Here is a 26,987-nt window from a genome sequence, read left to right on the forward strand (position 1 = left end):
CCTGGGACATTTACCTCTTTCTTTTTAAAAAAAATATGATAAAATATAAATAACATAAAAATTTGCCATTTAAACTCTTTTTAAGTGTACAGTGGCCGTGGGCACATCCACATTGTTGTACAACTGTCCCACCAGATGGAAACCTTTTCCATCTTCTAAAACTGAATCTGTACCCAGTGAGCACCAACTCTCCATTCCCACCCTCAGCACCTGGCAGCCACCATTTTACTTTCTATTTATGAATTTGACTACTCTAAGTACTTCATATAAGTGGAATATACTATGCTGATAGCATACTATCATGTGCTCTCTCTCCTTTTGTGACTGGCTTACCATAATTGTATTCAAGGTTCATCCATGTTGCAACATGTGTTAGAATCCTTCATTTTTAAGGCTGAATACTATTCCACTGTATGTATATGCAGCATTTTGTTTATTCATTCATCTACTGATGAGCATTTAGGTTGCTTCTACCTTTTGATAATTGTGAATAATACTGCTGTGGGTGTGCAAATGACATTTACTTTTTAATGTCTGAATTCTTTAGTGTTTATCATTATTGAGGCATTTACTCTGAAAAGTCACCCGTTCTCTGATTCAAAATGAGTAGGGTTTATTTAGAATTCAGTCAAAATGGTCTACTTCAGATTCTTTTCTTCTTTGACTTTTCTGTATTTCCATAAAACTGTTCTTTTCCCACCTCTGTTTCAACTTCTTTCTGATCAGTGATAATTTTCTCCATTTTTTCCTCAGAACTTTGGTCTATTTAAGACTTCAGACGTATATATCCTTCAAGTCTTTTATCTCTTTATGAACTCTTTTTATGAAGTACTCATCTCCCAATTCTCTGCCAAGATAATTACATCAGAATGCCTCATCATAACCACAAATTCAGAATGACTAACAAAACTCATCTTCTTTCTACCAAACTCAGCTTTCCTATTTGCTTTCCACATTTCTATCAGTGGTTGCCATTTGTCTATTAATTCAGCTATAAACCTTAGATTCATCTTTATCTTTATCCTTAGACACAGAAGAAGACCTGTTTGACTCATGTGAATTTTATAAATTGCAAATTTTATTATATCAAAACTATGCCTGATTTTTTTGATGACTCACAGTATAAATTGCAGACTTTTTATCATGGCATAAAAGATCCTTCCTGATGTGGCACTGATGTGGCACATGCCACCCTCTCCATCCTCACCTCCTGCCCACCTACCAAGTAAAACTATTTGCAGTTCTTTGCAAATGCCGTGTCATTTCATTCCAACTGATAGACTGATAGCGCATCATTATTACTGCCTTTCATTTCCTTCATGACTCAGCTTAAATGTTGCCTTTCAGTAAAACACAGTAACATCAATATTCTCTCTAAGCAAAGTTGGTCATTCTGCTTCCAAAGTTCTCATTGTCTGCATTTGTCATATCACCTATTATATAACCATGCCACAATTATCATATGATATTATAATTATTTGTTTGTATGACCCTCTTTTTCTAATAGCTAAATACTTCTAAAGGGCACTGATTTTAATATGAATCTTTATAAACCCAGTACCTGACATGAAATGGCCATTAAAATAATGTTTATTGAATACATGATGGCAGGCTGGCACATAATCCATAATCCTTCAAACTTGGCCCATTTAAAGAAATGTCTAACAAGTTTTCTAGCATTCAGTGTTTCCGATCATGGGTGTATTCTGTGTACTACCAATAGGTTAATATTTTAGAAATACAACATAACATAAGGGCACTACCATACTCTCCTAAAATCAGTAGCTTACGTTTGTCTAAATTATACAGTCTCAAATTTTTAGCTTGAAATTTAAGGCTCTCCTTCATATAACCCTAAAACTACTATACATTTGATCTATAAAATTGATAAAACAGGCTATTTGCCACAAGTGAGATATAACTAAAGTATGTTAGGATAAAATACCTTGCATTGTTATTTATTTGTATCCCTTGTTTCTTAGATCAGATTGAAATCTTTGTGATGGCAGGCTGGCACATATAGCACTTCAAGTATAGAACCATCCTACACACGAAGCATCTTATACATAAAACATGATCAATTACCATTTACACATGTACCCTGATTGTTACCGTTTATGAAGACTTTGTTATGTCTCTGCTTACTGTAATTGCTCTTGGAATGTTCTTTCTCTGGCCTCTGTCTATCAAGATTTTGCCCACTCTTTAGACTTATCTCAAATGCTGGTCTCCTTTGAAGCCTTCTTGGAATTCCTTTACCTCCCACTGGGATGAATCTCTTCCTCCTCTGTACTTCATGTAGTCTTTTGACACATCCATTCTGTCTTAAATGTTAATTAGTTATATACATATATTTTCTGCCCACTATAAAAGTTAGTGAAGAAAAGGATTTGGCCTTGTTGATTTTTATTAGTCACCATGTCTTAAGTTATGTTCCCTATATTTGTTTTTAATGGAAAGATTGACCTGTAACTTCTGGAAGATAAGCAATTAGGGGAGGGAAAGTGCTTCAGATTTCTAAGTCTTATAATTTCATATTACCACAGATAAAATTTTAAGTACTTCTATTTGGAATTACTTATGGGGTGACTAGTCAAATGAAATAATATAAAGATTATTTTCTTGCTTGAAGGGTTTTATTGGCTCTCCTGGAGAAGCAGGACAACTGGGACCTGATGGAGAAAGGGTAAGTCCCTCTCCTTCCAATATTATTTTCAAAGTGATATATTTATGATAATGTATGTACATCAAGGGTCATAAACTCAGATGTCAAGAGTGTAACCTCCCTGAGTGAGCAAGCCAGGTATAAGAAAAATCACCTGCCAGAAACATAATTAGACTCTTAAAAATTTTATTGAATTTTGTTATTAGAATGTAGCATGATATAAATATATATATGATTAAACATTTTAAATTCAAATTTAAAAAACATACATCAAAATGCCAAGATTATCTCATTAGAAAATTTTTATTTTCTTTAATTAGGATATGAATTCTTGAAAGGTCTTTATTTTGCAGAATAATGTGCAGTGAAGAATTTGGCCTCAAAAGATATATTTTTGTTTAATTTAATGGTGGGAGGTAGCTGTTCATAAATGTAGGTACTTATGAGTAAATACAGAATATTTACATAATGGTTTGTTACACTTAAAATTCTAGCATTGCAGCTTCATCATATCTAGTTTTCAGTGTAATTTGCAGTACAGTGATTTCTCTTTTCATTCCTTTATTTACCCTGTAAATATTAATTGGAAAAAGCAGAATAGAACAATATTAGTATATTGTCATAAAATCTGAAACTATAGAGTCTTATTCAAAATGTAGCCTTCACCTCTATCATTATAAGAATGCAATTAGGCCAAAACTTTTATTACTGGAAATTGATTTTTGCAAATAAAAATGAACCGGATTATTCTTTACTAGTTTAATTTTTTAAAATAAATATGTAGATTTTTAGTGAGTAAATTAAACCACGTTTTCAGGTAATTACCATGAATGCCCATGCAGAGTTCATATGTGCTGTAACAACGATCAAAATATCCAGTCTTCTTTGATGAGATGAGGAAGAGATTTTCCCTTGGTGAACATAGCAAGTCATTTCTTTCAATAACAAAGAATATCTTCAGCGTAATGCTATAACTAAACCATTTAACCTTCCATGAGGTACGGCAGACTAACAGGTGATATACTTCATTGATCATGTGAAAAATGAATGAATTCTTCTTGATCCAAAAGTGTATATCCACCTTACATTATTAATTAATCTGCTGCTCATGATGCAGTCCTTTTCTGACCTTTTGACATGAACTTATTTCTAGTAAGTGATTTGATAAATAAACCAAAATTATATGTCCTCACAACTTATCATCTTGGATTTAAGAAACTTTAAGCCCAGCGTTGACACTGGCCATCGTAAGCACAGTGCTGTAATCACACTCACTAATTTTGATCAGTTTATACGAACTTATCAGGGTTTGTTTTAATACATAAATACAGGACCATTTTGTGATATTGTTCCCCTCATGAGCACCATGTCCTAATATTATTTGGCTATATCAAAGTTGTCATTAAAACTGTGAATGATATATCTAAGAATGTTATGTTATAAAACTAAGTACAAAGAAGCAGAAGAAAATAACATACAGTAATGCTAATCACCCTTGAAGTCAAATAGAAATAAAATGTCCTTTCTGGATGCCAATAATATACATATACATGCATATTGTGTGTATATATACACACAAATGAAATATACGTATATATATGAAAAATGCTTGTTTAATACTGTCTGTATTATCATTAGGTTTCTTGCTGAGGTTTAGGGAGGCTACTGAAATTTTAGAAAATAATTGTTATATTGTTTTTTTTAAAAAGTTGGTTGTATTATATAAAGATACATAAAGTCTTAATGAAATGAGTCCTTTTGCTCATCTATGAACTCTTTTTTGGTAATCAAAAATGAATATTTTTCAAACACGGTTGACTTGAAAGTGAATAGATTATTTCAACCAATAATATCTTCTAGTTTACCTGTCTGTCAATCCCAAACTACATGACTGTGAGAGACTTCATAGTCTACAATTCTCAATGTGAGTCTCTCAAGGAATGTGCTTTAGACAGCAAGTAACCAAGTAACAGAAAACCCCAATTGAAACTGGCTTAAAAATAAGGAAATTTTAAATGATGTTGTTGATAATGGCAAATGATTTATTCAAGGTGTTTGTGTGTGTGTGCGTGCGCACACGTGCGTGCCCATGCACAAGGCACTGTGAAAATTCTTTACATAAATTAACTCCTTTAATATTCACAAAACCAAAATACAGATACTATTAATCTTCTCATTATAGATGAGGAAGGTGACAAGATAACTTGTCTTAGATTATGCACAGGTAGGAAGAACAAAGCCAGGATTTGGACACAGGTTTTCTGGCTCCAAAGCCTGGGTGCTTAAGTATTAATCCTATTCCTTGCTGCTTTTTGCAGGGTCAAACATCCATAGATTAGGTGGGAACTAAGTCCAAGATTATTATCTCCCTGCTTTGCCTTTCCCAGTGTTAGCTTTCCCCTAAGGTTGGTTTTCCATATGATTGCAAGATTGCCAGTGCAAAGGTTAAATGTGTTGGTTTATATCCAGACAGAGAGAGTGGGAAACAGAGGACAGAGAGGGCATTATCCCTTAGGTATGGAAAATAAGACATTGCTGTTCGTTTGGTTATGCCAACTTTGGTGGTATGCTTACCTCTGGACAAATAGCTATTGCCAGGGGAGTGTCAGGATCCTGTTTGAAAATACAAATGGGATGGGTTCCTGAATAAATTTGGAATTTTGAAGAAGGAAAGGGCCTGCTTCAGTTAAATTGAGCTTTTCTGAACATCACACCAGTTTACAGAACAACTTATTTCTGTCTTTGACATACTTCATTAATTGATATTTGAGAAAAAACATTTGTAGTATGCAATTCATTCATTCAACAAATATTTACTTTTGACTTTTCTATATTCTAGGGTATTCCTGGGATCCGTGGAAAGAAAGGTCTTAAAGGAAGACAGGTAACTTGATTCTATTTCTGAAGTTCATTTTAAAGCTATATAATCTAGTTATGTGTTTATTTCTCACCTATTTAAATATAAATATGTTTTTTTGTTTTTGTTATTGTTATTCATAATCCAGCCTACTCAACAGAGTTTAATTTCTTCTCTTGAACAATGTATCAAATAATACTTAAAAATATAAAGGAATATTTATATTTAAAAATAACTCTAAATTTAATGTTTCTGATCCTTTTACTTTTACTATACAAGTGGTGATGGGGGGACCCTTATTTCCATAACAAGAATGTAAAAATGTCACAGAAAATGCATGAACAACTTAAAACTCTAATGAAAACTCTACTAACCTATTCTTATATGACCAAATGTTCTAGAGATGAAATCTCAAGTTCCAGAGATTTTTTAAATACCTACTTAAACTGTTAATTCAGAGACTAGTTTGCTACAGTTTCTTATATTTTCAGGTTAAAAAAATCAAGGAAAGTGGCCGAGCCTGGTGGCTCATGCCTGTAATCCTAGCACTTTGGGAGACTGAGGTGGGAGGATTACTTGAGCCCAGGAGTTTGAGACCTGCCTGGGCAACATAGCAAGGTCTCATCTCCACACACACACACACACACAAATCAAAAGAATTTTCTGGGTGTGGTGGCGCATCAGTAGTACCAGCTGTTCAGGAGGCTGAGATGGAAAGATTGCCTTAGCCCAGGAGGTCAAGGCTGCCGTGAGCCATGATCATGCCACTGTACTCCAGCTTGAGTGAGAGTGAGACCCTGACTCAAAAAAAAAAAAAAATCAAGGAAAGTGAATTTTGCTAGGTAATATAATAATTTCAGAGGTGGGAAAATTTTGTCATCCCATACCCCATGATTTAACAAATGAGAAAACTGTGGTCTGGAGAAGCATCCTCAGATTGCCCTGGCTAAGATAGCATAGCTAATTAGCCACCTGCTTTCTACTTGTTCTGTTTTTATTACTATTCTAGGATGCTTTAAAGGTTAGGCATTCTTTATGAACTGCAATCTCTAGTCTATGGGGAGAAAAACTGAGTTTTCTATAAATAGCTTTTTAAAAATTTTGGTATACCTGAATAAAATCTTAATGATAATGGCAAAGGATTATAGATATTATCAGGATTAATGTTCAAATTATTTTAAAACATTTTATCCTTGGAGACTTGCAGTGTTCCTTGAAGATAAATGAGTAGGTATTAATGTCACCATTACAGAGGTGAGAAAAGTAAAGCTTGGAGATATTAAAGGACTTGCTCAGAATCATATAGTTAAAAGTGGTAAAATCAAGAATTGCACACAGCTTCTCTGAGTCTAAGGCCAGAATTCTTTCATTACTTCTTAGATATTTCTGCCCTGTCTTTCTACTCATACTGCTTAGAAGAGGCATAATTTATTTTTCCATGACATCTGGCCAGAATGTGATAAAATTATTTTAAAGTTTTGATGTATTAAGATAAATATGCCAAACTGTCAAGAAACACAAAATTAAGCCAACCACTTTGATTTCCTGCTAATCTTACAATAGTCGTAACAATAGAAACTGCCATCATTACCATCATCACCATTTTTTAACTCTCAAGCACTGTGCTAAATATTTTGTGTATCATTTCACTGAATTATGTTCTATTATACTTGGATATATATATTTTTTACATTTTAGTTCTTATACACGGACTCCAACAAAAATACTTCTTTATTTAATGCCTATACGGTTTCTAATCTAAATATACTGATATGGGCCTTCTCAAAATCGTCAATAGGTAAAGTTTATCTTCCTTATTCTTGTTCTCTCCATTCTAGTTTTTTTCATCTTCCTCCTGTCAAAGTATGCTTCCAATGAAAGAACCAAGAAAATCATTTACAATAATATATAAATCATTCCAGTGCTTTAAAATGGTAATTTGGCCCTTTGGTAATTTAATGTATAGAATCTTAAGACAAAATAATCTGCAATGGTCAGAGGGATCATTGGTAAGTAAATCAAGTATTTTCTCAAAGCCCCTGGTATTATGTAACTTAGATGACTATCAATTTCATTTGTTAATATGACTTGTCTCATGTAGATATTAACTTTATTTTGTAATTAGCTATGTATAGGCAATTTCTAGTTTTCTACTCTATAATGCATTATAAAATTATCCAGGGAAATTTACAGATAACTCCTGGTTTCTTCATGGAGAATTATAACATTATCCAACAGGATTCTACTGAATTCAAAAGGGGAGTTCAAGAAAACTGTAGAAAAATAGTGCATGAAATGACTACTGGGCTGTACTTTTCTTTACATTACAAAATTTGCAAAGTTGTATTACTTTAGAGAATATGCATTTGTAATAGATTTAGATCCTTAGAAAAATAATATTTGATAAACATATGTACCATTTTTCTTAGCTAATGTTTATTTTTTAAAATCTGTTTTGTGCTTTAATATGTATGCTGTATGTACTTTTTTCTTGTTTTTACCACAAAATTATTTGGCCACATTTATTAGGAAAATATGAGTACTTAGAGTAAGATACAGTTATAGCATATGTCAAATTATGGCAAGGCTGACCTTAGAGACTGTTCCAGAATATATTATCCTATGTATAAATTCTCCCCCTTATTCTTTCTGTTTATTATAAATAAAACAATCTTCAAAGGATATTCGGCATAATAGGATTTTTGTGTTTCAATTTAGATGACTAAAATTCCATGAGAAGCATGGTCATTTATGACTGTTTTATAAAAGTAATCTTTCTGGGTTTCAAATAAATTGTTTCCTCATATTTTAGGTAGATGAAAGTACTCAGTCTTATGAACATGGAGTATGACTCAGTTTTAAATATTTATTAGAACATGTAATTTACAGAACAGTAGTAATATTCTTTGAGTAACCTGTAAGTTTTATGTAACATTTCACATTTAATTTTTTTCCATTTTGTTTTTTTAATATATTTTATTTATTTATTTATTTATCTATTTAACGAAAGCAGGATTTATTGAGAGGACAGAAAAGCTCCCACTGTGGGAGTGGACTTAAAGGGGATGCCCTATATATTTTATTTTAAAGATATGGGGTACAGTTCAAGATTAAGTATACAAATGGACATCATACAGGTAAAGTTTGGGCCTCCCTTTGGTCCCCACTTTGCCTGCTTTGAGATCAGTTACCCTTATTGGTGTTGTGCCCCCCTGCCCCACCCTGGCAGTATCCCGCTACTGCCAATCCCTTTCTAATAGTATTACGGTAAATGTTTAGGGTCTGCTTATGAGTGAGAACGTGTGGTACTCTGTTCTTTGTTTCTGTGATAGATCACTGAGTAGCATAGGCTCTAAATCCAAGTTGCTGTGAAGTTCATATGTTTGTTCTTATTTATGGCTGTGTAGTATTCCATTGTGTATATGTACCACATTTTTTTTATCCAGTCCACTGTTGATGGGCAGAATGATTGGTTCCATGTTTTTGCCATTGTAAATATTTCTGCAGTAAACATGTGTGTGCAGGTATCTTTTCGGTAGAATGATTTGAATTCCTCCAGGTATATTCCCAGTAGAGGGATTGCTGGGTCATATGGAAGGTCAATTTCTAGTTCTTTTAAAAATCGCCACACTGTTTTCCTTAGAGGTTAAACTAGTTTGCGTTTTCACCAGGATGTACTTAGATTTTTTAAGTCTCTGAATTTAAGACCAGAAATTAGAGAATTATTTTACTTGCTGTATTATGTATGATGTGAAACACTTTGACAGTTATGATAGTGAAGGTACTAGGCATGAAAAATCTCAAAACCAGAGTGCAGGTCTTTCTAATCTTTCTAAATATCAATCAGGATAAGTGTCTTTGGGCTAGTGAATTGGGTTCTCAGCTGTGTACTAAAGCTTCATATTTTTATATGAATGGTTGCAAAAATATATATTGACATCCTATCAGATATACATTTAGGATAGAAATGTGGAGAAGTGAGAGTCTTATCCAGAGTTGTCTAATGAGTTACTAACACTATCAATCTTAGAATTGGGAAGACGTTGCTATGAATCACATGCTTATATTGCTAGCCAAATGATCACTTGTTTTCCTGAGTAAACACTAAACATGGAATTAAGTTGTTGTGAACAAACTTAGTGGTGTCTATGTGTTTTTTTTCAAAGAATTTATAGACTGACAAGTATGATGTATCCTCTCCTAGACAGTATAAATATTATATTAATGCTATTGAAATAGACATATTTAAAAATAACATTGTCATTCAAGAGATAATTATTTTTAAAAAGAGATCATTACTAGCTGTTCAAGAAGTATTTTTTAAAAAGAGATAATTATTTATTGTGTAGCCTCATATTGGTATTTTAAAATTTTAACATTTGTGTTAAAATTTATTTCTATTTAAGTCTTACTTTTCAGAAAGCTCTTTTTTCCCAAAGTAAAATATTGTGTTTATTCAATGTTTATAGATTTAGTTGATATTTATAACACAATAGTTTTTTCAACCAGGCCCATGAGTTTGAAATAGAAGAACCGTTTTTTTGGTTGGGAATTTAGTATATTTTGATCAAAGACTATTTTAAAAAATAGTTAAACAAATTCATTAGTTCCTTGGTCATATATTTTTGGTGTTTGACATGTTTTTTTCTTCCTTGAATTATCAGTCATACTTGATTTCAGGATCTTAGCATTAGGTGCTTACTAATCACTACACTTATTTTTAAAGACCTCATGTAAGCACATTACATATTAGTCAATTTATGTGTATACTCGTGCTTTTGGATATGGAAGTATTATAGTTCTTACCTGTCCCTCTCCTTTCCTCCTGCACTCCCTATATGTCACAACTAGATCAAAACCCTTCTTGCTAATTAATATTAGAGGACGCCCATGGAGCTCTTGGTACCTTTGATAAAACTAACCTTTGAAGATGGAGAAGCCCAAAAGGCTACTATTGATCCATCCTTTTGTTCTCTGTCTGTGGATATTTGAATTCAGAAATCTCAGAAAAAACAAGGTAGTAGACTACCTATTTTGGTTAGGACTCTGTAAACACCATAGAACCACTGTTCTGTTTTACATGCTTCAATGTCTTTATTTGAGAAGTTTATTGGAACATACCTGTTATGAGCCAGATTCCTTAAAAGTATAAAACCATCCACTGATCCAGTGATTCATAACATAAAAGAAGAATCTTGTTTAAAAATTACAGGGGAGGATTTGTATGTATTTGATAAGTTCAAATTTCTTTCTTTCTTTTTTTTTTTTTTGACTGTTTTACTTCTTTGAGAACTTTATGGATCTGGCAGTGGTTGGGACCAGGTGTGCCCATGTCTTATAATTATAATAAGAATTACTATTATTATAGTTGCCATTGTGAGCCACTGTGCCTGGCCCAGGTTTTTGTTTTCAGAACAACATTTTTATTTATTTATTTATTTCTTATACCTAAGTCCAAGTATATGCCTTTTTTGTGCAAAGTTTTCTTTCTTTCTTTCTTTTTTTTTTTAGATAAGAAAGGCAGATTTATTAAAGATGAGATATGTTGCAAGGAAGCAATGGACAATATAGCAGCAAAGGGAGGCTGTCTGCTGTCTGTCTGCACAAAGGTTTGAAACATCATTCTATAGTGCCACATTCAGGAAATTCTGTAGTTGCTTTAAAAAAGCATCTATAGGACTCTCAGCTTGATTAATCACTAGTCTCTTCCTAAGTTGGCCATGCAAATTTATATAGCTCCACGACCCAGAAGACTTATGCCAGAACTGACTTGCCAGGATTGAAGATAAACATGAAATTGGAGATGGGACTTGCTCTCATTTGCACCTGGAAACTGTTGTTGAGCTACAGATTTTTGGTTGGATGTGGTGGCTCAGCCTGTAATTCTAGCACTTTGGAGGGCCGAGGCGAGAGGATTGCCTGAGCCCAGGGGTTCGAGACCATCCTGGGCAACTTGGTGAGACCTCCCTACAATAAATCACAAAAGCTAGCCGGGCATGGTGGCATGCATTTGTCGTTCCAACTACTTGGAAGGCTGAGTTAGAAGGATCGCCGGAGCCCAGCAAGTCGAGGCTGCGGTGACCGGGAGCGAGCCACTACACTCCAGCCTGGGTAACAAGGGTGAGACTCCAACTCAACAAATAAATAAATACATACATACGTACATACATACATACATACATACATACATAAAAGAAATACAGATTTTTTTTTTCAAGGAGTTTTTTCAGATCTGGTAGGAATAGATTATAAATAATCAAATCACATTACATTTAAAGTTTGACAAAGAGCAAAACTGTACTCAGTTTTCTTCCTATGAAGATAAAAATATCACAGCCTAGAATGGCAGGCAAAATAACACCCTTAAGGCACCCAGACTTCAGTTTTGTTTACTTTTCTAACTATAGAAAGGAATGCCTCCTCTTCTTTTCTCATATATCTTTCTGTTAGAAGAGTTTATTTGAAGTAAACTGTATTTTGGCTTCTAACTCCAGTGTTAGAATTTTAGAATGTAAAATTTTTGTGTTGGACATCTGTTATTAGTTTTTATCCTTAGGCCAGGACAGTCTTAAACACATATTGAATAGTTGTGTCTCAGATACATACATTTTATGTAGAATTTAGAGACAGTGTTTTCTTTGTCATAGGAAAAAGATACAGTTAATTCTACTCTAAAGACATTACTGCTGTTGTTATAGCATTATGAAAAAATGTAATTATTTTTTAATGATTCTGCATTTTTCAGAAAAAAATGTATTGTCTGGATTCTACTTTACTAGGCATGCTCTGTAGTAATTATATTTGGGTAGCAATAGTATCTCAAGATGTATGGAAGATTCATACAAGGTTGGGATAGGCACTAAGAAGAGAGACACCCAATCAACTACGGCTGATAATTTGGAGGAAGTCCAGGCAGAGCATGATTTAATAGACCTGTGACACCAATGAGTAGAAGTTTAAGCAGGCAATTATTTTCAGGGTAGATAACATAAGGGAAAACTTAGAGAGCCAAACTGTAACTCAGAAATATGAGTACTTACATATTAGGCCGAACTTGGATTCAGGGACTATATTCTCTGTGAGGGAAAACGGCAAGAATGAGATGGGGCCTTTATGATTGATGGATAGAGCATGATATTATATACACATTTGCTTCTTGGACACAAGAAAAAGGTTTCAATTCTCAGAACTGGGTCACAAGGTGATTACTTTAAGAACAAGGCAAGAATTTGAATCTGAGAGCTGAGGTTCAGATTAGCCGTAAACCTGCCTTGATGCTAAATCTCTAAGAATTAGACTGGACCTAGTCATATTTACTGAAATCTTAACTGTGAGAATAGGGTTGACCCTTAGAGTGCAGATCAAATTGTCCTAAGTGTAAGGGGGAAAAAAGGGCACAGAGATTAGATCATCACAGAATACTTCACATTTTAACCTTTTCCTACAGCGATCTTGTTTCATATTTGAAGGATTTAAAAATATCAGTATTTCCTATTAATATGGATTCATGTATAGAAGTAACTTCTAGATTTTCTTTTAGTATTTCTAATCCTAGACAAGTTTGTCTGACTTTGTATTTTCAATGCTTAGATTTGGAAAAAGATGAATTTCTGTTATCAGTAATGCCCATTTGGTGTATATATCTTCTGTGATAATTTTTATTTTATCTATACTTTAGATTCAATATGTTGTTTCTAAACTTTAGAAAGAGTAAAATCTGTTCTCCAAAAGAATTCCTGCATTGGTTTTATTTTGTAAAATTCTGTAAATGTATTTATTATAACCATTTTATGGTTATTTTGGTCCTTGTTTTTTCCTATTTATTTTAGTAATTCATTTGTAGAGCTAGGAAAATAATCATTTTACTAGATACCCTAAGCAAGAAGTTTTCTAGTGTTTAAATATACTAGTAAGTATAGTTATCTATGAGTGATCTAAAATATTAATATCACACACATATAGTCAGGCATATCAAGACTAACATACTTCTTTTGATTTTGATTGATAACTACCATGTTTGATAACACTACCATCATTAGACCCAGGAAAGAGAGAAACTTGCTCTGGGCTCCGAACTTAGAGAGCCCTACATATCACAAACAAATACAATAAATGTATTTAAAAATACTTGAGTGCCTCTGTCACTCGGGATCCAGCAGTTAGCACTGGCACAGTATGTCCTGCAATCCTAAACATTCACTCTTGTTACTATGCTATCTATTGCTATATTTTACTATCTACTGCTATATTTTACTACCTATTGCTGTATTGTTACTATGCTATCTATTGCTATATTTATCTATTGCTATGTAATAAATTACTCTAAGTTAGTGGTTTAAAATATCCACATATATGTGTATGTATGACATATATATAGTATAGTTTCTGTGGGTCGGGAATTTGATTGTGGCTTAGTTGGGTGGTTCTACTCATGAGGTTATAGGTAAGATTTTGGCTAGGGCTACAGTCATCTGAAGGCTTGACTGGAGGGGAAGGACCAACTTTTAAGATGTCTCACTTACTGACTGGCTAAGTTGGTGCTAGTTGTTGGTGGAAGGCCTCACCTCCTTTCCATGAAGACCTCTCCACAGTACTGCTTGCATGTCTTCAAAGCATGGCCTTGACTTTGCCCAAAGAGAGTAGTCCATGAGAGCAAGGTGGAAACTGTAGTGTGTTTTATGACATAGCTGCAGATATCACATTGTCACCTCTGTGATCTTTTGGTCACATAGGCCAGCCCTAACACAGGACATGAATACCACGAAGCAGGGATCATCGGGGTCCATCACTGAGGCTGGCTACCACAGTTTAATAATGTTTAGGTCTCAGAGAAATTCTTTTCTACATCTCTTGTATCTTCATGTCTGAAAGCCATGAAGATTTGCTGACATTGGAGATGGAAACTACTTAAGATTGTAGTGAGAATTTGAGCAGGTAGAAGCACTCAGGTAAGAGGAAACATAAATTAGCTGTCTAATATTTTTCTCAGCACGAATGCAGTAGAATCTTACATGATGAAATATTGCTTCTGGATTGAGCATGTGGCTCACACCTGTAATCCCAGCACTTTGGGAGGCTGAAGCAGGAGTATTGCTTGAGTCCAGGAGTTTGAGACCAGCCTAAACAGCATAATAACACCTCATCTCTACAAGACAATTAAAGAAAATTAGCCAGACTTGGTGGTATGCCTGTAGTCCCAGCCAATTGGGAGGCTGAGGTGGAAGAATCGCCTGAGTCCAGGATTTGGAGGCTGTGGTGAGCCTTTGTCGTGCCACTGAACTTCAGCCTGGATGACAGAGTGGGACTCTGACTCAAAAAAAAAAAAGTTTCCTAGTAATCCAAAGCTTCTTTTTGTTTTGTTTTGTTCTGTTCTGATTTATGATTCCAGAGGTAATGTAATTAGTGTGATATTTGCAGTATTTGCATTTGGAGACTGAGAAGCATTTTGCATTATTAAACATTTTATATTATTATTATTAAATTTCCATTTATATAGGCATAAACACAACATTCATGAAACTTGATAAAAATTTTATATTGGCAAAAGGTGAGCATGAAATGCTGGAATGATAAAGTTTTAAAAATATAAATATTTAATAATAAGTCAGATTTTTAAAATATAAATTAAGAATTATATTTCATTTGTTATTCACTAATTATAATTTGCAATAGAAAATTGACAGCAGTAGAAAATCTTTGAAGAGATGTACTTAAACCTTTAAAAACTAGAAACAACGGGAATCATTTTATTTATTTATTACTTTAAATATGAGGGGTACATACAGTTCAGGGTTAGGTATACAAATGTTCATTACACAGGTACCCTTGTTGATGAGGTGTGCCCTTCCTCCCTGGCAGTTTCTCACCACTGCCAATTTCGCCGCCACCCTCCCTGAAAGTTTCCCACTAATGGGAGTAGTCTTATATTAAGTATTTCCTACAGTAAAATTTGCAAATAAGACTTTGTACATTCTCTATTTGAAGAAACTTTAATTACCAATGTTATTAGTTTTCTATTTCTATTGCTACATGACAACAATACAATCTTAGCAGCTTAAAGCAATACCCATTTATTATCTCACAATTTTCATGGGTCGGGAATCCAGGTATTACTTAACTGGATATTCTGCTCCAGTCATAAGGCTGCAAAGTGTCAGCCAGGCTGCATTATCATCTGGGGTTTGACTGGAGAAAAGTTCACTTCCAGACTCTTTCAGGTTGTAGGAAGACTTTATTACCTGAAGGATGTAGTATAGAGGGCCCTGGGTTTTTGTGGGCTCTTGGCTGTGGGCCACCTTCTAGTCCTATAGACTGTCCACAGTTCATAGAGATCACCCACAGTTTCTTACCAGATGGGCTTCTCCAACACAACTTTTATTTCATCAGAATTGCAAGGGAAGTCTCTGGCTCTGGGATACTAAGATATGTATATATACAGTCATATGTAGTATAACATGATCATGGCAGGGTCACCGTATTGCCTTTACTATATGCTATTTGTTAGATGAAGCAAATTACAGGTGCTTCCCACACTCAAAAAGAGGTTATTATACAGAAGTATGAATATCATCAGGAATTGGAATCATCAGAAATGACTTGAAACCATTCATCATACTGATCAGTGGAACTATGCAAGAAAATTATTCATGACTTGAAGAAATCAACTGAAATCCCTGAAACATCATATTTTTTATTACGTAAAACATTTAAACTGATCAAAACAAGATGCGAAAAAGGGAACAACACAGAAGCAACAATGCAACTCTAGCAGGCTCATCAGAAGATGAAGATTACATTGATGAAATTGGCAAATGGGCAAAAAAGACAAAAATTCTGGGGCTTTCCTATTTCTATTGGATGATAATCCTGGACAAGGACCATTATGTCCTTTGGCAATGTGAAGGTATTTTTAGGAAAGCACAATTTGATTTAAATTAATGATTATAATTTTCTACTAGGCAAATACAACAGAAAATATATTATTTCATTTTTCAACATTCTTCCAAGTGAAGAAAGAGATTATAAGACTGTCACTTGTATTCTAAGATTAAAGGCAAAGTACCAACTTTGTCACTACTATTCCATATTTCACAGTCTTGAAGATCATTTTTTTGGTCAGTGAAGCCATGTGACAACAAATGTTTAGGTTTATGATTAAAAGAACATAGAGTCTCAACTATATTAAAAATATATATGCATGTAGCCTCTAGAATTGAAACAACAACTGAATTAAAAAGTAAACAAGCAATGAAATATTCAGCAATATAAACCATAGTCGTGATATTATTTTTAAAATACTGTGTCTAATATAGAGCCAAATATAGTGATACTTTTGTGGCATCAAGTATACAATATTTCATAAAACAAGAAAAAATTTCTAGATTTAGTAGAAATTCTTTCAAAAATTGATGATACATAATCAACATGTAGGAAGGATTAAAAACAAATTATTTTTATCTTGAATGGAGAATTTAAAATGAAATGAAATGTCTAATGGGTAATAAAGTGAGAGGAGAAATAATATATAAAGATTTTAGAAGTAGATGCTACTCAGCTCAACTAAATTGTGTCCGGGCAAAGTCAAGGTGAATAACTAATATTTGTACTTTTTTTTAATCTACAAGAAAGAGAACAGGAAGCAGAAACAAGTATTTCATTGCTTTTATGCTAGTTGTAGAAAGTATTGGTTTTGTCATAAGTGAAGAACTGATCCAAGTTCTCTTCCCTCTTCCCTCTTCTCTCTTCCCTCTACTTTCTTCCTTTTCCTGCCTTCCTCTCCTAGGTGGTAAGAAATCACTAATTTTGTGGGAAGCTGAGCTGGAGAGCAATTCTTCCCATTGGATGGGGTGGGGAGCTACGGGGAATTAAGTCTCAAATACCAAATACTTTAGGCAATCCTGAGTGAATTCCCAAGGATCTTTTCAGCTTTTTTTTTTTTTTGGAATAACTTTACTGAGATATAATCCACATACTATAAAATTCACCCTTTTAAAGTGTATAGTTTGGCAATGTTTAGTATATTCACAGAGTTGTGCAGCCAACATGCTATCTAACTTTAGAACATTTTCATCACCCCAAAAAGAAATCCTGTATCCATTAGTAGTTGCTCTGCATTCCTCCACTACATCATCAGCTGTAGGCAAACCCTAATCTACTTTGTATTGTTATGGATTTGCCAATTCTGGACATTTCACATTAATGGAATCGTGCAATGTATCCCTTTTTCTTGATTATTTTACTGAGGTTTCTTGAAAACCTACATATGATCTATTAAAAAAATCACTCATCTCTAATGTTTCAGATTTATTACAGTATTCTTCCTCTACTTTTTCCATTACCTGTGCATCATAAATATATTTAAATATCAATATTAGCTCATACTGGATAAAATGATGTATTGCAGATTTGTAAACTTGTTAACAGATTTTTACTTCCAAGGACAATGAAAGCCAAAAGCCTGCTTGAACCTAAACTGACTTCGAAGGGGGTATGGCTATAATATGTTGACTACACAGATGGTTTTTACATTATCCTCTGATTACAGAATGAGAGGAACTGTGCTTCAAGTATGAGTTAACTATGTTTTAAAAACATCATACATTTTTTTCCATTGTTAAACTATCTTTTAAACTTAACCCATTCATATTTGTACTGGAACAATGGCGTTTGGCAGTCTATTAAACATATAATAGTTGATAATGGTTTGCCTAAAGAGATTTTAAGAATCTACTAATATAATTTTATTTCTGTTATTATGAGTTTTTAAAAATAAATATTATTAAATATTCATAACAGTAAGTCTTATAAACAATTTCATAAAGTAGCCTTTTAAAAAGTGAGCTTTAAAGGTGAGGAATAGTAAATCTTTAGAGAAAAATTTTATTACATAAAGTAAAAGTAGTTGAATATTGAGTTGTTTTATAATAGAATTTGTAATAGAAAAGTTGCTATTTCACTATCTTTCATAGTTTTACAGTGTAGAATTCTCACTAGGCATTAGGGAATTTTAAATTTTTACCACATTTTATGTTTGTGTATTATACTTATGTGTGTTATACCTTTCCCCAATAGAATTATACTTAAAGGATTTTTGTTTTACATGTTGTATCTTGGAATGATGATGTAGAGTATTTAGTGTAGTATAGTAGAAAGAGAAGTGACTCTGGAATCAGACTGCCCCCATTCACATCTGAGTCCCACCCATTGCTAGTGGTCTAACCTTGTACCAGTGACTTACCCTCTCTGTGCCTTAATTTCCTCAGCAGCAAAGTGAGGATATTAGTACTCATGGAGTAGAACTGCTGTGAAGATTAAATAAAGTGTATGTGTGTTTGTGTGTGTGTGCATGTGTGTGTCTGTGTAAAGCCTTTAAGGACATGGTTAGTGCTTAATAATATTAGCTATTTTATTCATTGTGATGGGGGTATAGAACAATGTGAAATAGCAGAGATAACTTGAGATTGGTTGGCCAGAAATCTTGATTATGCTTCCTCTCATTCAGTGATTCTTTATGCAATGATGCACACATTTCTTCCCTAACTTTGTTTTTTGTAGATATTGTGTAAAATAATGTTTAGAAAATACAGAAATATTGTGTTTAAAATCAATGAAGTATTATGAAAAAAATGCTAGTGTATGTTGTATTACAAGTTAGGACTTAAGAAAGAAACATTTTCTATTACTAAATTATTTATTAGAAAACACCACAGTGAATTTTTTATGTGTGTTGGCTTTAACAGCATTCTTCCTCTTTCCCAATCCCAGGGTTTTCCAGGTGACTTTGGAGACAGAGGCACTGCTGGTCTTGATGGCAGTCCTGTGAGTACTTTGTGATAGTCCAAGCTTGCCTTCTCACACCATTTATGCTCCATAGCAACTTACTTATAATCCTCGTGATCATATTTGTGAATAAGTTCTGTTGAACAGTTTTCATGCCACTGTGCACACTCCAATTTGTGATTCTCTCAACATGAGAAATAAGCCAAACGTTTTAGACAAACTTCATCATAATAGACAATCATTAAAACTAAGTATTTTGACCATGTTAGGTGTGGCTGTTTAAATAAAATATTAAAAATATATGATCACAATATTGACTTTTATACATAAAATCCCCAATAAGCTGCATGTAAAAATTCTGCACTCAGTGATTATTCTTCTGTATTCAGATCTCTCATTGATTCACCTTACTTCTTAGTGTTTTATAGATAATTGCTCTATTTGAGGATTATTCAAATGTCAATGTTCAGATTGGGAAAGAGTTGCCATTCTACAAGTAGTTTAATTATATTATCAAAGAATGATGATAGATTGCTATTTTTTGAAACTAGGTAGAAATAGCTTCACTTTTTGCCCTCAAAGAGCATCCAATAACTATCCCCAGTCCGTGAAATACACATATTCCCATAAGAGATGAGATAGACAAGTGGGACCTCATAGAAGAAATACACATATTCTTTTCATAAGATTTTAAAGTGAATTAGAATCAACCACAGAATCCTTGTAGTCTAAATTAGGAGTAGTTCCTATATTTAGATATATGTAAATCACTAGCAGGTTGAAAATAGTTATATTTTTACCTCTTTCCTATAATATATGACTATATTAGTGAATTCTGATAATTCAACCAAGGTTTTATTTGTTATTTGTCATGGCGGATAAGAGAAGAGTAGGACTGATTTCCAAATAAATTGTTAAAAAGTCAAAAAATGTCTTAAGTGGAATGTTTGCCATCTACTTCTTACTCATGATTCTGGGAAGCTTCCCATTTCAAGCATAATAAAGTCAACATTATTCAGTTGTTTATTGTTAATATAATTTACCTAGCATTAAGTCATCCTATTCAATTTTTTGTCTGTTACATATATATGAAGTCTCTTAGGGTTAGAGTCTTAGAAAATTTACAGTTTTCTTTTTGAACTTTTTTTTCATTTAAAATATAATACTTCTTGAAGAGCATTTTGAGTCTTTTAAAATCTCTAAAATGCAATAGTAAACTAGATATTTTTTAAGTTTATAATTCTCTGTAGTTAACACTATGCCTTTGTTTCAAAACAGAATTTTAAATGCAAAAAAAGAGGAGGGCTTTTCGTGTAACTTGTGCCATGTAAATAATGTGACACTGACATGGAGTGGACTAGGAATTATCTCAAAGAGTATAAAGTATAATGGCAATTAGTTTGAAAGATCAATAACAAATCACCTGAAACCTTGAACAATTATCATAATAGTATAAAAAAGGGATTGGCAGTAGTGGCAAACTGTGGGGGTGGGGGAGGCACACTTCATCAGCAAGGGTACCTGCATAATAAACATTTGTATACCTAACCCTGAATTGTTCTCCACATCTTTAAAATAAAAAAGTTTTAAAAATCACCTAGTAAATTGTAATATTGATCATTAAAAACCTGAGAGTTATATAAATAATTTAACAATGATGACAATTTCTTACATTGATATAGTACTTTATTTAAAAATGCTCAAGATCTTTTATACATATGGTAATTTTTCTTGTGATTTTTAATCTTTACAACATAATGTTAGCAGTTAATGTTAGTAGTTCTGATAATTCAACCAAGGTTTTATTTGTTAATGTTAATAATTAACTAATGTTAGTCGTTCCGTTTTATAAGTGAGAAAAATGAAGCTTACAGAATTTAAATAACATACTTCAAAAACTGCTAATGTTTAAACCCGTCTGAAAATGTTTTTTCTAATTCTGTATGCTGACCACTTATACAATATATAACATATACTGTAGACATACAATATATAGCCTAATTATATCTGTTATGCTTTTACTTCCTCATTTAAATTATATATAGGAGGTATAGAAAATTTTATATTTTAGGACAGATGGTAGTCCTAGTATCCAAAAGCTGAAACCAAAGGAACTTTTGAAGAACATAAACTGCCACTAAAGATTTATACTTCCTGTGAGGATACATAAGAGTAAGGAGGCTTCAGAAGTTATCTGTAGTAGGTGCAATTCTATGTATCCTTTCCCAGAAATTCTTGTCTTTATATTCAGAAAATATCCTAGTAATTGTAGATCCTGTCTAATAAATGTTGCACATTTCTTTTACATTAGGGGCTTGTAGGTGGCATTGGTCCTCCGGGGTTTCCTGGGCTTAGAGTGAGTATCACTAAATATTATTCTTGAAAAATATTTTATTGTGTAATTATATTTGCTAGATGTGGTTTTAAAATTTAGAAGAATTAGAAGTTTTAGTGCCACTGTTGGATATCAACTTTAATTAAGTGTAGTTTTCAACAAGATATAGAAAATTAGACTGTAGTATGAATCAAGATATTAATTATATTTTTATAATAGAAAAAAGTGATTTATTTTTATAGACTTGTATGTATGTATGTATGTATGTATGTATTTATACCTGTGTCACTAAAGGATTCTTTTTCTTTTTTTTTGAGTTGGAGTCTCACTCTGTCACCCAGGCTGGAGGGCACTGGCACACTCCCTGCCACTGTAACCTTGACCTGCTGGGCTCAGGAGATCCTTCAGCCTCAGCCTTCCAAGTAGCTGGAACTACAGGCACACACTACCATGCCTGACTAATTTTTTTTTTTAATTGTAGAGATGAGGTCTCACTAAGTTGCCCAGGCTGGTCTTAAACCCGTGGGTTCAGGCAATCCTCTCACCTCGGCCTCCCAAAGTGCTGGGATTACAGGCATGAGCCATTGTGCCCTGCCCCCACTAAACAATTCTTAATCAAGGACAAAATTTTCTTAATCAAAACTTACAGTATAGAAAACCTCTTCTTTCCTTTTTAAAATAAATTGTTTTAATTATTGTGGATACATAATAGTTGCACATATTTATGGGTATATATGATATTTTGTCACAAGCAATGTGTAATGATCACATTAAGATAATTAGTGAATTCACCTCAATCATTTATTTTTTGTGTATGTTGGGGATATTCCAATTTCACTCTTTTAATTATTTTGAAATATATAGAAAGTTATATTAACTATAGTTGCCCTATGGTGTTACTGAAAACGACATCTTTTTCTAATAGTATTTTTTGTGTGTGCCCATTAACCATCCCCTTTTTCTCTCTCTCTCCACTGCCCTTTGCAGTCTTTGGTACTACTCTATTTCCATGAGTTCCGTTTGTTGTTGTTGTTGTTTTGCTTTTTATTTTTTTAGCTCCACGGTGAGAATGTGCAGTATATATATTTCTATATCAGGTTTAGTTAACATAATATCCTCCAGTTCCATTTATGTTGTTTCAAATGACAGGATTTCATTCTTTTTTTTTTTTTTTTGAATCGGAGTCTCACTCTGTTGCCCAGACTGGAGTGCAGTGGCTGCTCCCGGCCACCACAGCCTCGACCTGCTGGGCTTCGGCGATCCTTCCGCCTCAGCCTTCCAAGTAGCCGGAATTACAGGCACGCGCTACCACTCCCCGCTGATTTTTTTAATTTATTGTAGAGATGAGGTCTCGCTGCCCAGGCGGGTCTCGAACCCGCGGACTCAGGCAATCCACTCACCTCAGCCTCCCAAAGGCGCGGGATTACAGGCTGAGCCACCGAGCCCAGCGGATTTCATTCTTTTTATGGCTGACTAGTATTTCATTGTATATATGTCCCACGTTTTCTTTATCTATTCATTCATTGGTGGGCATTTAGGTTGATTCCATATCTTGGTTATTGTGACTAGTGCTGCAGTAAACATGAGAGTGCAGATATCTCTTTGTTACACTAATTTCCTTTCTTTTGGCTGTATCTTAGCAGTGGTATTGGTGGATCTTATGACAGTTCTATTTATACCGTTTTGAGAAACCTCCATGCTGCTCTCCATAGTGGCTGCACTAGTTTACATTTCCACCAGCTGCGGAGGGTTCCTCTATTGCCACATCCTTGCCAGCATCTGCTATCCCCTGTATTTTGGATGACAGTCATTTCAACTAGGGTAATGTGTTCTCTCATTGTCATTTTAATATGTATTTTCCTGTTGATTGTGATGTTGAGTATTTTTTCATAAACCATTTGAGTCTTCTTTTGAGATACATCTGTTTACATCTTTTGCCCATTTTTAAATCAAAATGTTTTTCCTGGTGAGTTGTTTGAGCTCCTTACCATATTCGGGTTATTAATTCTATGTCAGATGAGTAGTTTGCAAACATTTTCTTTCATTCTGTCAATTACCCCTTCACTTTGTTGATTGTTTTCTTTGTTGTGCAGAAGCTTTTTAGCTTTATGTGATCTCATTTGTCCATTTTTGCTATGGTGACCTGTGCTTTTGAGGCTTACTCAAAAAATCTTTGTCCAGATCCATATCCTGGAGTGTTTCTCTAATGTATTCTTCTAGTAGTTGCATAGATTTAGGTTTTTGATTTAAGTCTTTAATCCATTTTGATTTGATTTTTGTATGCGTAAGAGATAGGTTCTAGATTCATTCTTCTACATATGGATATCCAGTTTTCCCAGCACCAATGTATGTTTTTGGGACCTTTGTTAAAAATAAGCTGACTGTACATGTGTAGATTTATTTCTGGGTGTGTGTTGTTTTTATGCCAGCACCATGCTATTTTGGTTACTACAATATAGTTTGTATACTATATAATGCACTTATGGTATAGTATAATTTGTATAATATTGTATAATTTGAAGTCAGGTAATGAGATACCTCCAGTTTTATTCTTTTTGCTCAAGATTGCGTTGGCTATTTTAGGTCTTTTATGCTTCCATACAAATTTTGGAATTTTTGTTTGTTTCTGTGAAGAATGTCATTGGTATTTTCAGGGAGATTGCATTGGATCTGTAGATTGCTTTGGAAAGTATGGACATTTTAACAATATTGATTATTTTAATACATGAACATTGAATATCTTTCCTTTTTTGTGTTCAATTTCTTCAATCAATATTTTGTAGTTTTTACTTCTTTGGTTAAGTTAATTCCTAGATATTATTTTATTTGTAAAATATTGTATATTGGGTTACCTTCTTGTTTTCTTATTCAGATTGTTTGCTGTTGGCATATAGAAATACAACTTTACTGATTTTGTTTATCAGTTCTATTAGTTTTTTGGTGGAGTCTTTAAGTTTTAAATATATCATATCATTTGCAAATGAAGAAATTTGACTTCCTTCTTTCAAGTTTGAATGCCCTTTATTTCTTTGTCTAATTGTTCTAACTAAGACTTCCAATACTATGTTGAATAAAAGTGGTGAAAGTAAGGTACCCTTGTCTTGTTCCAGATTTTAAAGTAAAGACTTTCAGTTTTTCCCCATTTGTCAGACTGCTGGTATGTATCACACTTGTTAATTTGTAAATGTTAAACCATCCTTGCATCCCTGAGATGAATCTTATTTGATCATGATGATAGTCTTTTTAATGTACTATTGAATTTGGTTTACTAGTACTTTCTTGAGGCTTTTTGCATCTGTGTTCATTAGTAATACTGGCCTATAGTTTTGTTGTTGTTGTATTGTTGTCTGGTTTGGTAATCAGTGTAACACTGGCATCACAGAATGAGTTTGGAAGTATTCCAAAAAATTCTTTTGATTTATTTGGAATAGTCTGAGTAGGATTGGTATTGATTCCACTAAAATGTTTAGTAGAATTCAGCAGTGAAGTCATCAAGTCCTGAGCTTTTCTTTGATGGGAAGTTTTTTATTGTTGTTTCTATCTCGTTACTTTTTAGTGGTCTGTTTAGGTTTTAGATTTCTTCATGGTTCAGTCTTGGTAGATTTTATGTGTTTAGGAATTTATCTTTTTCTACTGGGTTTAGCAGTTTATTGGCATATAGTTGCTCATAATAGTCTCCAGTGAACCTTGAATATTTTTGGTGTTAGTTGTGATATCTCCTTCTTCATCTGTGATTTATTTGAGTAGTCATTTTTTTTCTTGATCTGACTAAAAGTTTGTTGATTTTGTTTTTTTTTTTTAAAACTTTTTATTTTGTTGATCTTTTGTATTTTTTGTCTCGGCTTCATTTACTGTTGCTACTAATTTAGGATTTTGGTTTGCTCTTTTTTGAGTTATTTAAGACATTATTAGATTGTTTGAATTTTTCCTATTTTTTAAATGTAGGTGTTTATTGCTATAAACTTTTCTCTCAGTACTGCTTTTGCTGTAATTCATAATTCAGCCACAGTGTGTCTTTTGATTGGAGAATTTAGCTTATTTACATGCAATGTTATTATTGATAAATAAGGACTTACTACTGCTGTTTTATTTGTTTTTTTTGGTCCTCTTTTCCTTTCTTCCTTTTTTCTTGTCTTCCTTCGTATAAAGTTGTTTTCTCTGGTAGCTTCTTTTAATTTCTTACTTTCGATTTCTTGTGTTTCTGTTATAGATTTTAGTTTTTTGGTTGCCATGATGCTTTCAAACAACATGCTATCACCAATTTTATGAAACTGACAACAGTGCAACTGTGATTATAAGGGAAAATTTAAAAACCAAACAAAGAGAAAACTAAAAAACACTCTTTAACCCTGCCCCCCAATTTTTTATTTTTAGTTGTCCTTATTCATATACACTTATATTGTCTATCTCCTAAAAAGTTGTTGTTGCTATTATATTTGGTAGATTTGTTTATTAGTCTTCCTACTAAAGATATGAGTGGTTTACATACCACAGTTATAACATATGAGTATTCTGAATTTGTATTTTTGCTTACTATAATCAGTGAGTTTTATACCTTCAGATAACTTACTGTTACTCATTAACATCCTTTTCTTTCTGACTGAAGAACTCCCTTTTCCATTTCTTGCAAGACAGGTCTGGTTTTGATGAAATCCCTCAGCTTTTGTTTATCTGGGAAAATATTTCTCCTTCATATTTGAAGGGTAATTTTACCAGGTAAAATATTCTAGGTTAAAAGATTTTTTCTTCAATATTTTCAATGTTCATCCCATGCCTCTTGACTTGCAAGGTTTTTGCTGAGAAGTCTGCCAGACGTATCAGAGGTCCTTTAAAAGTTATTTGCTTCTTTTCTCTTGTTGCTTTTAGGATCTTTTCTTTATCCTGCAACTTTGAGAATGTATTATATGCCTCGAGGTACTCTTATTTGGGTTGAATCTGCTTGGTGTTCTTTGAACTTCTTGCATCTATATATTCATCTGGGTTTGGCCAATTCTTTTTTATTTCTTTTAATAAATTTTCTACTCCTGTCTTTTTTTCTCACCACATTCTTTTTAAGGCCAATAACTAGTAGACTTTCCCTTTTGAGCTATTATATAGATTTCATAGGCATTTTTTATTTTCTATTCTCTATGTATTTTTATATAGCCTGCCATCAAGCTCACTCATTCTTTTTTCTGCTTGATCAGTTCTGCTGTTAAGAGACTCTGATAGACTTTTTTAGCTTGGCAATTGAATTTTTTAGCTCCAGATTTTCTGCTTAATTTAAAAAATTGTTTTACCTTCATTGTTAAATTTTTCTGGTAGAACTCTGAATTCCTTGTCTGTGTTATCTTGAAGTTAATTGAGTTCCT

General features: G+C 33.3%; 1 protein-coding gene across 1 annotated transcript in view; it reads left to right on the forward strand.

Moving 5' to 3' along the window:
* LOC103260675 (collagen alpha-1(XXIV) chain-like) overlaps positions 1–26,987 on the forward strand; it is a gene marked incomplete at its 3' end in the record, with an annotated part of 127,962 nt that overhangs the window by 91,068 nt on the left and 9,907 nt on the right. Inside the window, exons 11-14 of the mRNA XM_008058323.2 lie at positions 2,633–2,686; positions 5,505–5,549; positions 19,287–19,340; positions 21,613–21,657. Coding sequence (XP_008056514.1) covers positions 2,633–2,686; positions 5,505–5,549; positions 19,287–19,340; positions 21,613–21,657 — 198 coding nt within the window. The remainder of the gene's footprint in view (positions 1–2,632; positions 2,687–5,504; positions 5,550–19,286; positions 19,341–21,612; positions 21,658–26,987) is intronic.

Source organism: Carlito syrichta, unplaced genomic scaffold (genome assembly GCF_000164805.1).
Source record: "Carlito syrichta isolate Samal-C Ts95f unplaced genomic scaffold, Tarsius_syrichta-2.0.1 Scaffold303295, whole genome shotgun sequence".
Lineage (NCBI taxonomy): Eukaryota > Metazoa > Chordata > Mammalia > Primates > Tarsiidae > Carlito > Carlito syrichta.